The 14,229-nt window shown below is 46.3% G+C and overlaps 1 protein-coding gene across 1 annotated transcript in view; it reads left to right on the top strand.

Annotated features, from left to right (window-relative positions):
• Positions 1-10,441: 10,441 nt before the first annotated feature.
• LOC144822761 (eosinophil peroxidase-like) overlaps positions 10,442-14,229 on the top strand; it is a 56,352-nt gene continuing 52,564 nt past the window's right edge. Inside the window, exons 1-2 of the mRNA XM_078680626.1 lie at positions 10,442-10,517; positions 13,614-13,707. Of these exons, the coding sequence (XP_078536752.1) occupies positions 10,442-10,517; positions 13,614-13,707 (170 nt within the window). The remainder of the gene's footprint in view (positions 10,518-13,613; positions 13,708-14,229) is intronic.

The following is a 14,229-nucleotide window of genomic DNA, read 5'->3' as shown; positions in this document are numbered from 1 at the left end:
AAAAAATCACTCAAATAGAGGCAGTATTTCCTGATACCACTCCTACTGAGAAACACAGAATTCTGACTATCTGTCTTCCAATGGGGATCGCACCACATGTGGAGGACTGTGACACTTAGGGCACAGTCTTTGCTTCAATATACACAAAAACACGTGGTGTTCCGTCTATGGCGATAATACCAGATGTGCTAAGACAGATTCAAAATGAATACGGTCCAGAACCTGCTTTAACTCTGGGTATGAAATTACTGAAAGACTTCAAGCAGGTCTCGGCTATATTATTAGCCAACATAAAAGGAGAAGCAGCTTCTGTGGCGATCCGCCAGAAATTGAAAGAAACAGATATAGCAGAACAACCATTTGAACTTGCCAGAATCATAGAAAAATCCCATGAAGAACTAGGTAGAGATAGTTTGGGTGGGAAACCAGTAAAATCCCAACTAACTGAAAAACCTGAAAAAACATTTATTAAAAATAATCTAAATACTCCAAAAAGGAGTTGGGATGGTAATAAACAATCCCCTTCCAGAGAAAAATGATTCCAGTCCAGAGGAAGGTCTCCTCAACGGAGAGAAAGATCTCCTGACCAAGGAAACAAGTCTCCCCAGAGGGAGCCCTCTGAGAAAAGATACAACCTTAGAAATAGTGATAATTTGAAAAAACCTGATAGATATTAAGATATTGATACACGTCCCTCTCGATCTTTTCAGACTTCCTCACAGAAATCGGAAAGAAGAGGACGGTCAGAACACAAGGAAGAGCACGTCAAGTCAAAAGACAGGGAACCTGCTCATCAAAGTAAAAAATGACAATTTCCAAGAAAGAAGGTAGCCAGCATTAGAATTAAACATGCGAGGATTCTGAGGACACAACTGAAAAACGGAGAGTGGGCCCAGACAATGCTAGACAGCGCAGCAGAAGTGACCATAGCTCGCAAGATCCTGATGAATCTTCTGGAGACAGTGGACACGAATGAATACATTCAAGTGGAAACTGCAGATACCAGAGTTAGCAAACCTCATAAAATATACGAAATAACATTGCGTATAGAGGGGGACAAGACTAGGAAAGTAAGGGGTCTCTTTTGGGATAACCTTTCGAAAGGCTATGACATCCTGTTAGCTGAGAAAGACACACTTGCAAGAAAATGGGCAGTAGCTCAAGCTCCTGCATTATACAAAAATCATGTAGGATGGGATGAGGATTCTCCTCCTCACAAAATCCAGTTAAAAAATCAACCCACTGCACAAAGGCAGTACCCAGTTAAGCAAGAAGCTAAAAAGCAAATCAGGGAGATCTTAGATAAACTTGAATATCAGGGGGTGATTGAAACATGCACCTCACAAATGAACAATCCTTTGTTCCCTGTCTCATCGTCTAGTTTTGGACTACAGACACCTAAACTCCTGTTGCAAAACATTTGCAGTACAAAACTCACACAGTGCAGCACTAATGAATAACATTGTGCGCAAAAAAATAAAACGACATTAGATATCTCTAATGGATTCTTTTGTCAAAACATTGCACCTGAAAGCAGGTATTTGACCACTTTCTCAATAATGGGGTTGCAAAAACACTTCTGTCGACTCCCACAGGGATTCAAGAATAGCCCAGGATTATTCTCAGCAAGGGTAACAGAGTTACTACAAATATATGATGATGAGGCATTATCTATATCGATGACATCTATCTCACAGATGATGACCTGGAGACTCACTTGAAAAGAGTGAACACCATAATACTTGGGTTTGCAGCTGAGGGTTACAAATTCAACTTTAAAAAGTCACGAATTGCCCATCTAACTGTCCTGTTTTTAGGATATGAATTATCAAGTGAAGGCAAAAGCCTAGCAGACAACTTCTTAGAGAAGTGTGCTGTACTCCAAGCACCAAAAACGCTGAAGAACTTACAATCAATACTAGATTTCTTGAATTTCGGAAGAACATACATTCTAAATTATGCAGAGAGGGTTAAACCTCTCTATGAATTAATAAAACCTGATTTCAAATCAATAAATTGGACTCAGAAACACACAGAAATTTTAAGATCATTGCAAACAGACATGTTAGCTAAAAACAAAATTGCAAACTCGCGAAAACGTACGCAACCTTGTAATCCGAGTCATCCCAGGAAGATGCGGATTCACGTACCTGACCTCTAATGAGGGAGAAACGGTACCAATAGCTTACAAATCACACTTGTACACACAAGCTGAAATGAAATTCAGTTCTACTGAACAAATTCTAATAGCGGTTCAAACTGCTGTAGCAAAAGAAAGAGCCCAAGCCCAAGGCAGAAGGATAACTGTTTTAACAGCAGAATCCGCACTTGAGGCATTAACAAGAACACGCAATCTGAATGCAGTGGCACTAGATCCAAAATGGATACAATGGGAAAATTCTTTTGCTGCAGAAGACGTGAAATACTATTTTGACCCGAAAATGAAAAAACTAGAAAATCTAGAATATGAAGAAGAATATCCTCTGCCAATCGAAATTCTGCCTCTCGAAGAGTACACATGTGTAATCTACATGGACAGATTTGCACAACATTACGATGTAGAGAAAAAATCCCACAACGCAGCGTGCGCGATTGTTAAAGGTCGCTGGCGCTTTGGTAAATTCAGACCAATAGTAACCAAAACTGAATCACTGAGAAACTGTTCAGATCAGCGAGCTGAAATCAGATCTTGAAAATGCCGATCGTGAATTCCCGACACTGATAGTGTGCGATTCGCATTACTGCGTCAGGTCTTACAATAATGACTTGCAGAACTGGGTTCAAAACGATTACAAAGATGACACAGGTGCCACAATAAAGCATAAAAAGCTTTGGGAACAAGTAGTTCTATTGCAGAAAGAACTACGAAAGACTCACGTGATACATACACTGAGTCATCAGCGTGAGGGCATTCACGTTGCAGGGAATTCATTGGCTAACAAAGCCACAGCGGAAGCAGCTCAACCGGCTTCCGTAGCCACAAAAAAGCGTTCTAAAAAACACATAGACGGAGAAACCATGCTGGCGGTAAAAGCGTCTTTAAAAGGCGACTATTCAGCATTACCTCTGAACTATCCACTCAGTAATACATACATAATTGATGCAAACTCCGTTCCTTTTGCTCAAATCCCTGGAGTGGGGGATAGAGTAATTCCAAACACGAACAGGAGAGTCTTCTTGATTGAAGCGGCACACATGGGATTGGGTCTTAGGCACCAAGAGATCGTGAAATCTCTAAAAGAATTACAATCAGAATACTGGTGGCCGGGGATGAGCCTGCAACATTACAAATTTGCAAAAGGCTGTCCAGACTGCAACAGAGATCGCAGTCGTGAACCGACCGGAGTATTGCCAGTACCCCTTTTTTAGAAAGCATCAGGCTATCTATACGCAGAAATCCAGCAGGAGAAATGTGTCCCCATAATATTTAAGACTAGATTCACTTTAAATGTAGACACCAGCGCTCGGCTGACGCTAGAACTGTTATAAAAGATTTGCGAGACTTTATCGGCACACACGCAATTGGCAGGCCAAAAGCTGTACAAAAGGGGGTGGTGTTTGATTGATTCAGATGCTCCGTCCATCACCACCCCCTTTTGTACCGCTTTTGGCCGCCATAAGTGTGGCAGGGTATGCTCAGACGTGAGTGCCTTGCTCACTTTGGCACTGGATTCAAGCAAGCCGGGCTGAAGACGGCTGGAATGCCAGAAACCGGTCCTCGGAAGCTTGTTTCCGGTCCAGGGAAGACATGGCTTGGCAGTTCGGGCTGGACTGTTCCCATGAGGCACAGGGTCAGACTGATTTGCATATAGCCATGTCTGAACTGGGGTGGCAGAGTGGGCTAAAGAACGGTGATGGATTAAACCCAGATCTTTTGACTGGGTGTGAGTGTTTGATTGATTCAGATGCTCCGTCCATCACCACCCCCTTTTGTACCGCTTTTGGCCGCCATAAGTGTGGCAGGGTATGCTCAGACGTGAGTCCCTTGCTCACTTTGCCACTGGATTCAAGCAAGCCGGGCTGAAGACGGCTGGAATGCCAGAAACCGGTCCTCGGAAGCTTGTTTCCGGTCCAGGGAAGACATGGCTTGGCAGTTCGGGCTGGACTGTTGCCATGAGGCACAGGGTCAGACTGATTTGCATATAGCCATGTCTGAACTGGGGTGGCAGAGTGGGCTAAAGAACGGTGATGGATTAAACCCAGATCTTTTGACTGGGTGTGAGTGTTTGATTGATTCAGATGCTCCGTCCATCACCACCCCCTTTTGTACTGCTTTTGGCCACCATAAGTGTGGCAGGGTATGCTCAGAAGTGAGTCCCTTGCTCACTTTGCCACTGGATTCAAGCAAGCCGGGCTGAAGACGGCTGGAATGCCAGAAACCGGTCCTCGAAAGCTTGTTTCCGGTCCAGGGAAGACATGGCTTGGCAGTACGGGCTGGACTGTTCCCATGAGGCACAGGGTCAGACTGATTTGCATATAGCCATGTCTGAACTGGGGTGGCAGAGTGGGCTAAAGAACGGTGACGGATTAAACCCAGATCTTTTGACTGGGTGTGAGTGTTTGATTGATTCAGATGCTCCGTTCATCACCACCCCCTTTTGTACCTCTTTTGGCCACCATAAGTGTGGCAGGGTATGCTCAGACGTGAGTCCCTTGCTCACTTTGCCACTGGATTCAAGCAAGCCGGGCTGAAGACGGCTGGAATGCCAGAAACCGCTCCTCGGAAGCGTGTTTCCGGTCCAGGGAAGACATGGCTTGGCAGTTCGGGCTAGACTGTTCCCATGAGGCACAGGGTCAGACTGATTTGCATATAGCCATGTCTGAACTGGGGTGGCAGAGTGGGCTAAAGAACGGTGATGGATTAAACCCAGATCTTTTGACTGGGTGTGAGTGTTTAATTGATACAGATGCTCCGTCCATCACCACCCCCTTTTGTACCGCTTTTGGCCGCCATAAGTGTGGCAGGGTATGCTCAGACGTGAGTCCCTTGCTCACTTTGCCACTGGATTCAAGCAAGCCGGGCTGAAGACGGCTGGAATGCCAGAAACCGGTCCTCTGAAGCTTGTTTCCGGTCCAGGGAAGACATGGCTTGGCAGTTCGGGCTGGACTGTTCCCATGAGGCACAGGGTCAGACTGATTTGCATATAGCCATGTCTGAACTGGGGTGGCAGAGTGGGCTAAAGAACGGTGATGGATTAAACCCAGATCTTTTGACTGGGTGTGAGTGTTTGATTGATTCAGATGCTCCGTCCATCACCACCCCCTTTTGTACCAGGAGTATATACCAGCAGGCCTGTATAAAAGGTTGGGTAAAGGATACATCAAATCAACCTGGGATTTACCTTACACACACAAATGTTACAGTGAAGGGAAAAAGGAGGTATTCCTTAGTGGAAAAATTGTAAAAAATCACTAAGTGGTACACTTCTATGTCAAGGTATTAACTTGCATGGAGCCTGCGAAGGGTCTTCAAATAACCTTTCATGTCACCTGCATGGCACTCCTCCCAACAGATAGAGCCATTTTTCAGACAGCTTTCCAACGGCAGCTACGTTCTAATAAGTGACCACAGCTGTTGTGGAATGGTGCCAGGAAATCCCTATCTCGTAACCGTTAGCTCCAGGGTCATTTGCTGTATGCAAGTATTGTATCCACACAGCAATCCAGACATGGAGGCTGCGTTGTGGCCTTTTTTGAATATCTCTTCTATTCGAATTGATACTTTAAGCAGAATGAAGTCTATTCTTTTACAGACAACTGTGCCTTTAACCTCATCCAAAGAGACGTATGAACTGCAAGTTGCAAGGACAGCGGCAGAGATACATTCCCTATTATCAACAAATTGCCCCGTCCATTTCGTAGAAATGTTAAGTCAAATCTTAAACATGTCAGATACCAGTGGCATCGCACATGTATTTAAGACAGTTTTTTCGGGACTGTTAACACCCTTTGAAACAGTTCTGGGCATCTTTCCGAATTTTGTCCATTCTGTCTTTGGCGGCCTACCTCTACCTTTGGGACTCGTAGCAGGAATTTTATTTTTGATTCTTCTGCTCCGATATGGCAAGCAAAGCCACAGACAAGACTCCAGCAACAATGGGAGAAACGATCCTAGCTATACGCTACCGGGACCGAATAACTAAAGTCCTCGGATTAGCCCGGCTAAGAGATTTGAATATGACCTGGTTTCTTTCATTCAGACCAATCTGGCAAGATTGCATCTTACTTGTGCTTCGATGTATGCTATGCGGAGAAGAATGCGTGTTGGACGTCTGTCTTACACTACCATCAGCAGTACCAATGGATATAGATACCTTGCTAGGTCCGGTAACGACTCATGCATCGTGTTGTCCCCAGCGGTTACCTATTCTGATGACGGCATTCGTTGAGACTTCACCACTACGAGTATGTGGCAGTGGAGTACGAGATGAGAGCAGCACCACACAGGTACAACCTTCTGTGAGCATTGCTGATCCTGACATCGATGATAGCAATCATTCTCACATATGCACTGTTTCGGCATTTTCGAACTTGGTCGAACTTTCCCCCGATGCTGTAGACCAATTTTTTGCGAGTCTGTCTGATATGATGTTCTCTCCAGTCAACGAGAATAACTTTTAAAAACAATGAGCACACAGCATTCCCTGAACTCTGAATTCGGCCTTCAATTTTGATGAACACAGCCACTGAAAACATTTGGAACTATTTTTTCCCTGAAAGCAAAATTATATTTTTTCACTTCCAAAATATTTACCTTTTTCTGGCACATGTACTCTGCTTAAAGTAGAACTATTCTTAGAGTACAGAGCTTCTATTTTTAGGATACTAGAGACAATATTTTACCTCAGCCTCTAGCACATGTACAGCATTTTGTATAAATATGTGATGGAATGGTCTCGACCTTCTTTTCTGTATTCAGAGCCATTTCATGTGTAATTTTCGCAATTCATTCAGCTGATTTATATATGCATTTTAACTGAATGATACCACTGCTTGAAAAACGTACAGTACCAATACTCATTTTCGTGTATTTACCATATACCATTTCAAATGCGATTTATGTATTTTGGGGTGGGTTGGAAAACACACATGCATCGTTATATGTTTACTATTGCTTAGTTTTAGTAATGATGGACATTAATTCGTGGAGTGGGTGTTGTATTTCTATCTAGGACCCTAATTAGATATTCCCGATTTATGCCCTTATATGGTTATAACAAACAATATCCTTATAAAGGCATAAGAATCATATCCATATTTAGTAATAGCCCATGCAGTCCAAATACGGCAAGGCTACTCCCCTAGACTCCTAGAAAGTACAACGCGTTCTTTAAACAAACCAAGCCTCCAGCAGCCCGGGAAATCCCCCTGCTCTTGTTTTGATTTGCACAAGAACTCCTAGAGTTCAGAAAGAACTGTTAGTTCTTAGTGACGTCTTATGTCCAACCTTACGTCAAACCCGGCACCTTTCAGGTATAAATATACCAATGTTGCCTTAAGCAAACACACAGTGGTTTGGAGCAGAGCGGCTATCTACTTGCCCGAGAGCCCAGCTGATGTGAGAGCCCACGTAAGCCTCCCCTCCCTTTTGACGCACTGAGAAAGACGCTGTCTTTTTCTCCAGCCGAGAAAATCCAGCTCCGGTGTTTCCAGCCACCCTTGCGGGTTGCTGGGATATTGAGTCCTGAGAGAGAGATACTAGACCTCCTACATTCTATTACCAAGGTACGGAGCTGACTAAACCCTTAAGAGAATTCTTGATTCAGATTCTTGGCAAAAACCAACTTAACTTAAACTGCTACTTACTTACTCCTTCCCACGTATTAGGCTTAGGTCAGGTACACCGGGGTAGGCGTATTTAGAAGCACCAGTTGAGTACGTTAGTCAATGTTTTTATGTATGTATATATTTTATCTATTTTAAAGTATCGTATGGCTAAGAAACCATAGCAATGCTTTTACAGTATTATTTCATAATACTACTTTTACTGTACGCACTTTACTTTATGATAAGTATTGCAATTGTGGCAATTCATTTCTCTTGCATGAGAAAGAAGACTGCTCAATAAATAACACCTTTTATTGAAAACGCCCGTCTCTCTATTTCTCTGCACTCTGGTGAAACTAAGTACGCACGATTGACTGAGTAAAATAGCTGTCTATTGTTTTCACACGACTCTAGAGATACACTCTTATTCTGAGGGAGCAAAGTTGTCATGTTTATGTGGTTGTCAGAAGCTAATCCCTTATTGTCTAAATCCGGAGAGTTAACTCTTTCCTGAACATTCGAGAAAGTTTCTAGAGACCTCTGAGCTAGCTGGCGAAACTAATTAAGTCTAATATAGTCAGTAGAGACCTAGTCGACCTCAGTCCTACGTCTACACTACTGTTTATATTATTCCAATGCGCAGACCCTATTGGGAATATAGGAACTACACTACACCGTGAGGTTATACTGCACTTAAACAAATATGTCTGGCTGCATCACAGACAACCCCGGAGAATAGTCTCCGAAGGCTGCAGAGGGGCTCTGCTCATGTAGGGGCATCCCCTCATGTAAAACCCAGCACCCTGCCTTCAGGATTGTTAAGGCCTGCCATAGGGGTGACGGATAGCTATTTAAGTGTAGTGATTTAAAGAGATATAGTGAACCTATATCTCAGTAGGTGGTGCAAGCACCATTTTACACAGTCTGCAGTAGCAGGCACGTCGTGTAAATGTTGATGGCCTCTCATGGGTGGCATAATACATGCTGGAGCCCATGGTAGGTCTTTGGGGTACTTATGCCCTGGGTACATGGTGTACCATATACTAGGGACTGATAAGGGCACCCCAGAATCCAATCTGGAGTGTACCTAAAGTACATGCTTTGCAATTTAAGGGAGAAAGCAGAGAGCCTGGGATCCTGAAAACCAGGATCCCAGTTAGACTAAGCCACAAACAGTGTGACAAAAGCAAAAAGTGGGGGAACCATAAAAAGCCAATACTACTTTTCTAAAGGGGTTACTTGGTAATCCACTCGGAGGGCAATGGTACCTGTGGGCCCAGAAGAACTGTGTGAAACAACGGGGCAGAGGAGGGATACTGCCCAGGAACCAAGCCCTCCCCCGGACCACGAGAAGATACCTCCGAGAAACAGATTTCCAATGTAAACTTATTGGAAGGGGGTGGAAACTGTATCATTTTGCATTTTCCTTCTTTGCTGCCTCAACTCGATGTATTAATTATTTGCAACATTTCTATAGCACGATCATGAGAGTTCGGAACCTGCCACATAGCGCTGAGGCTTCAATGAGTTACAAATGTGTCATGGGCATTAGTGCAAGCAGGGAAATGCCACTCGAGCCCAAAGTGGATAGTAACAGACAGTCATAGTGGGTTCAATGGGCCCTCTTACTGGGCTCCTGTGCCACTGCACCTACCGCACTAATGATAGCGCCGCTCCTGTGAGGTGAATATGCCGTGTGCTGGGCCCACCATTGTCAGCGCGGGTGTGTTCACGTCAGCTTCTGTAGTGTGTATTCACACACGTGTCGTGATTGTGCTACTAAGTCTGGTCAGTGTGTTCCTCTTTCTCCGGTTGTCGGTTTCAGGTGAAGGGGGAATGCGGGCGGGGGGCCTCATCATTACGCAAGACCCCCGGAGACACGGGAAACGGGAAGAGCTGTGACCGCGGGGGTCTCCTGCCTGAGTCACGAGTCACTGGGTCCATAAAAACGAAGGGAATCGTTGTCTCTGCACGGCGCCAGTCAGAGAGCACAGCAGCGGAGAGGCCACACACCGTATAGTCAACCTACCAGCAGGTAAGAGATTCGCCCTGTCTGTACCCTGTGTGAGCGAGAGCAGCGGGGATAAGAGACTCACTGTCCGAGAGAGGACATAGAGACGAGAGATAAAGCGCTCGTCGACCTCCACTATTGAGACATATTTCTGTACAGCGCTGTATGCAACTCTAGCACCAGTGCTAGGCGCATTGGCCCTGTGCCAGGGCTGCACCAGGCTGGCACAGCATCTCTGTGGGTGGGGTGACCGGTGCCCGCACAGGCCCTGTGACTGGCACTAAATCCCGTTTTCTTCTGTGGCACTGGGTGCAGCATGCCAGCCCCTGTCTGTACCCCCGGGGGTCAGGCTTCCCCCAGCTGATGGAACCAGGCCTTGTTCATCATCTGTAACGCCCATCACAGGCCACAAGTGACGGCAGGTAGGCTGCGTCACAGGAGGTCACGAACCTCAATGTAAAGCAGCCGTGCCCCCTGCAGCGTGAGCCTTGCCAAGCACTGGGGTCAGATGGAGATGGTGGGAGGCGGGAATGCTTGGGGTGTTGGGGACCGAGCGCCCCACTCTTCCAGAGCCCTCCCTGTGCATGTTGATGCTGGGGGCTGCCGGGGTAGGTGGGGGGTCGGGAGGCCGTCTCTAACTCTGTCCCTTGTTGTCTTTCAGCCATGGGTCCCGTGAGAGCTGCCCTTCGGTTGCTGCTGGCACTGGGCTTCTTGCAAACAGCAGCATCTTCTTTCTACGGTAAGGCCTTGTCCTGCAGCCTCTGTCCCTCTTCCCTACTGGCCCCTGAGCGTTCATTCCTAAAACATGCTGGTAAAACTGTAAAGAATGAAACATGGAGTCGGGGCTGCCATGTTTTTTACCCTATAGTCTACAGATTGTCCCCCGAGTTAGTACACCCGCTTTGGAGAGTGCCCTGTGCGGCGGGTGTCAGGGGGTGAGGCCGCTGCCGAGGACACTCTGGGCTCTAGACTGCTGGACGCGGGTGAGATCTGTGCGGATTGAGAGCTCCTGAGCGGAAAGGTGACAGAGTGTGAGGGTAGAGGCCAGAGGCAGCCGTGACTTCCGGCAGGAGAACAATCACTGACTGTCAGTAACAATGAATGTTACAGTGAGTGGAGCCGATGTCTCCTCGAGGCCGGCAGTGGCACGGCGAGGCATGTCGGGTCTGGTAGTGGGTGACGTATGGGTACTAAAGGGATTGATAGTGCAGAGACAGGCGGTGTCAGGGTGAGATGTGGCTGCTATGAGTGGACGAGATATGCCTGCTATGAGTGGGTGGGATACGCCTGCTAAGAGTGGGTGAGCTGTGCCTACAATGAGTGGGTGGGTTATGCCTGCTATGAGTGGGTGAGATGTATCTGCTATGCTGTGGGTGGGTGAGATGTGCCTGCCATGAGTGAGGGAGGTGTCTGTTATGAATGGTGACTTATGGCTGCTAGGAGTGGGTGAGATGTGTCTGCTATGCTGTGGGTGGGTGAGATGTGGCTGCTATGAGTGGGTGGGTGAGATGTGGCTGCTAGGAGTGGGTGAGATGTGTCTGCTATGCTGTGGGTGGTTGAGATGTGGCTGCTATGAGTGGGTGGACGAGATATGCCTGCTATGAGTGGGTGGGATACGCCTTCTATGAGTGGGGGAGCAGTGCCTACTATGAGTGGGAGGGGTATGCCTGCTATGAGTGGGAGAGATGTATCTGCTATGAGTGGGTGGGATACGCCTGCTATGAGTGGGTGAGCTGTGCCTACTATGAGTGGGAGGGGTATGCCTGCTATGAGTGGGTGAGATGTATCTGCTATGAGTGGGTGGGATACGCCTGCTATGAGTGGGTGAGCTGTGCCTACAATGAGTGGGTGGGATATGCCTGCTATGAGTGGGTGAGATGTGTCTGCTATGCTGTGGGTGGGTAAAATGTGCCTGTCATGAGTGAGTGAGGTGTCTGATATGAATGGTGACGTATGGCTGCTAGGAGTGGGTGAGATGTGTCTGCTATGCTGTGGGTGGTTGAGATGTGGCTGCTATGAGTGGGTGGGTGAGATGTGGCTGCTAGGAGTGGGTGAGATGTGTCTGCTTTGCTGTGGGTGGGTGAGATATGCCTTCTATGAGTCGGTGAGATGTGCCTGCCATGAGTGAGGGAGGTGTCTGTTATGAATGGGTGATATATGGCTGCTAGGAGTGGGTGAGCTGTGCCTACTATGAGTGGGAGGGGTATGCCTGCTATGAGTGGGTGAGATGTATCTGCTATGAGTGGGTGAGATGTGTCTGCTATGCTGTGGGTGGGTAAAATGTGCCTGTCATGAGTGAGTGAGGTGTCTGATATGAATGGTGACGTATGGCTGCTAGGAGTGGGTGAGATGTGTCTGCTATGCTGTGGGTGGTTGAGATGTGGCTGCTATGAGTGGGTGGGTGAGATGTGGCTGCTAGGAGTGGGTGAGATGTGTCTGCTTTGCTGTGGGTGGGTGAGATATGCCTTCTATGAGTCGGTGAGATGTGCCTGCCATGAGTGAGGGAGGTGTCTGTTATGAATGGGTGATATATGGCTGCACTGATGTACATTAAGGGCTGATTACAAAGTCTTTAATGGGACTCGCTCGACTGAGATCAAGTGGAATGGACGTGCTGCTCTTTGCATGACATTAAGTCAGGCAGTTCCCAGATGCGGCCCTCTGAATAAGGGCGCCCTGAGCTCAGCTCGCCCATGCCCAAGCCCAGCCCTGGCTGGGGCATCACGACTCATGAGTGCCCTGAGTCACGCCCGAAGCGTGTACACAGTGACCACCTTTGACCGGTTCTCAGGCATTGCAGTCTACTCCAGAAAAGGGGGAGTCTGTGAACCTCTAGCGGCGATCTGAGGTACTGCAAACTGCCACAGAAAACTATTTGTGATGGATTCCAGAACCTATAGTAATAACACAAAATACTCCACCTGCTCCTGAAATAATTTGTTTCTGAGTCCAGGACCTCGGTTTACTAACCCATGCTCCTCTAGCCTGATATTTTGTAAACACCTACGGTACTGCAGTCTGCTAGAGAAAAGTTCTGTTTCTTACTACAGTGACCTCTACAAATGACCAAAGTTTCTCCAGTCTGAAACAGAAACAGGATTCGGTTTTGAATCCATGTAGACTACTGCAGTAACTACCTAAGATACTGCAGGATTCTACAGAAAGGTCTTACCTCTGATTGGAGACATCGCTAGTAACAAGCATTAGCAAAGCTAATTTTCAGTTACAACCATATGTATTGGCTTTTACAATTCTTGTTTAAAAAAAGTGAGACCGGTGGGCTTTGTCAACACTTGTTACAAATCTGCTGTCTGTGTATCATTTTCCCTTGGTTGTTTTCTTTACTCTCTTTCCCATCGTCCCCATGTACTTTTGCCTACTTCTCACCTGTCTGTTTTCCTTAAGCATTTTTTACCTTTCCCTGTTTCCACACCGCCTTTTTCCTTCCAACTTCTTTTTGCTTTTTTTCCTGGCTTTGCTCTTTGCTTTGTTTCTTTAATTCTCTATTTCTTGTCCTGTCTGTTTTGATTTCAAGGAAAAATGGATACATTTATTAATAAACTGGAAAGGTTTACTCCCTCGAACTCTTCCCTCGCTTTTGTGTATAGAATTCCACAGCAAATGTGAGAAAGCCTATTGAAAATTGTATTTTCTCCTGAAAATAGCATGATACACTGGGCGAATTAAAAGGCTGTAGTTTGTTTTTTTATTACACAGGCTGAAGTCGGGTAGGTACTGTTAGTTTCACAGCAGCACTTGCAGATAAGTGTCAGACTGTAGTATCTTCTTAAAAATGGCACCCCTCTGTGTTTTAATTTGAATTTCATCTTTGCAGATGGGCAGGAAGAGGTGGAGACTTCCTTCATTCTGAGGTGTGCTGAAGAAGCCAAGCACCTGGTGGATGCCGCCTACAAGCACACGCGCCAAACGTGAGTCACGAAGGTTTGGGTATTGCTGATTATATCTATAGGCAAATTCCCCAAGTGTGGGAGTAACAGAGAGGTGTAACACCACTGCCATCAGGCGCAGAATGCCTGGCTGGTTCCGAAGTCTGACATGTCCCTTCAGGATTCTTTATTCAACTTCTGAACCTCCATCTTTCACCATCAAAGCTGACATCACTTCCTATCTTCTGGTCTCTGACCTTCTCGTACCTGCACATTCAGAGATGCCACTACTACCCAAGATGCTCTTTCAGAGCTGCCACCATAACATGTTTTAGAACCTGCCCCTTCAAAATAGGCAACTACCGTTGTCTGGCCTTTAATCTCTCAACTCGTCCCTCCAAAGCTGCCATCACTGTTAGAGTGAAGAGAGAATTCACCAAAGATCACTGCCAGGAATTCTATCATTGCCAATACTCTGAACTCTGACCTGCCCTTTTAGAGCAATCATAACTGCCAGAATTCTAACTTAGCCCTTTGGAGCTTCCATCACTGCTGAATCTATCA

The sequence above is a fragment of the Lissotriton helveticus genome, chromosome 3_1 (assembly GCF_964261635.1).
Source record: "Lissotriton helveticus chromosome 3_1, aLisHel1.1, whole genome shotgun sequence".
Classification (NCBI taxonomy): Eukaryota; Metazoa; Chordata; class Amphibia; order Caudata; family Salamandridae; genus Lissotriton; species Lissotriton helveticus.
The sequence above is the reverse complement of the archived record's forward strand: the minus strand, read 5'-3'. Positions and strand labels throughout refer to the sequence as shown.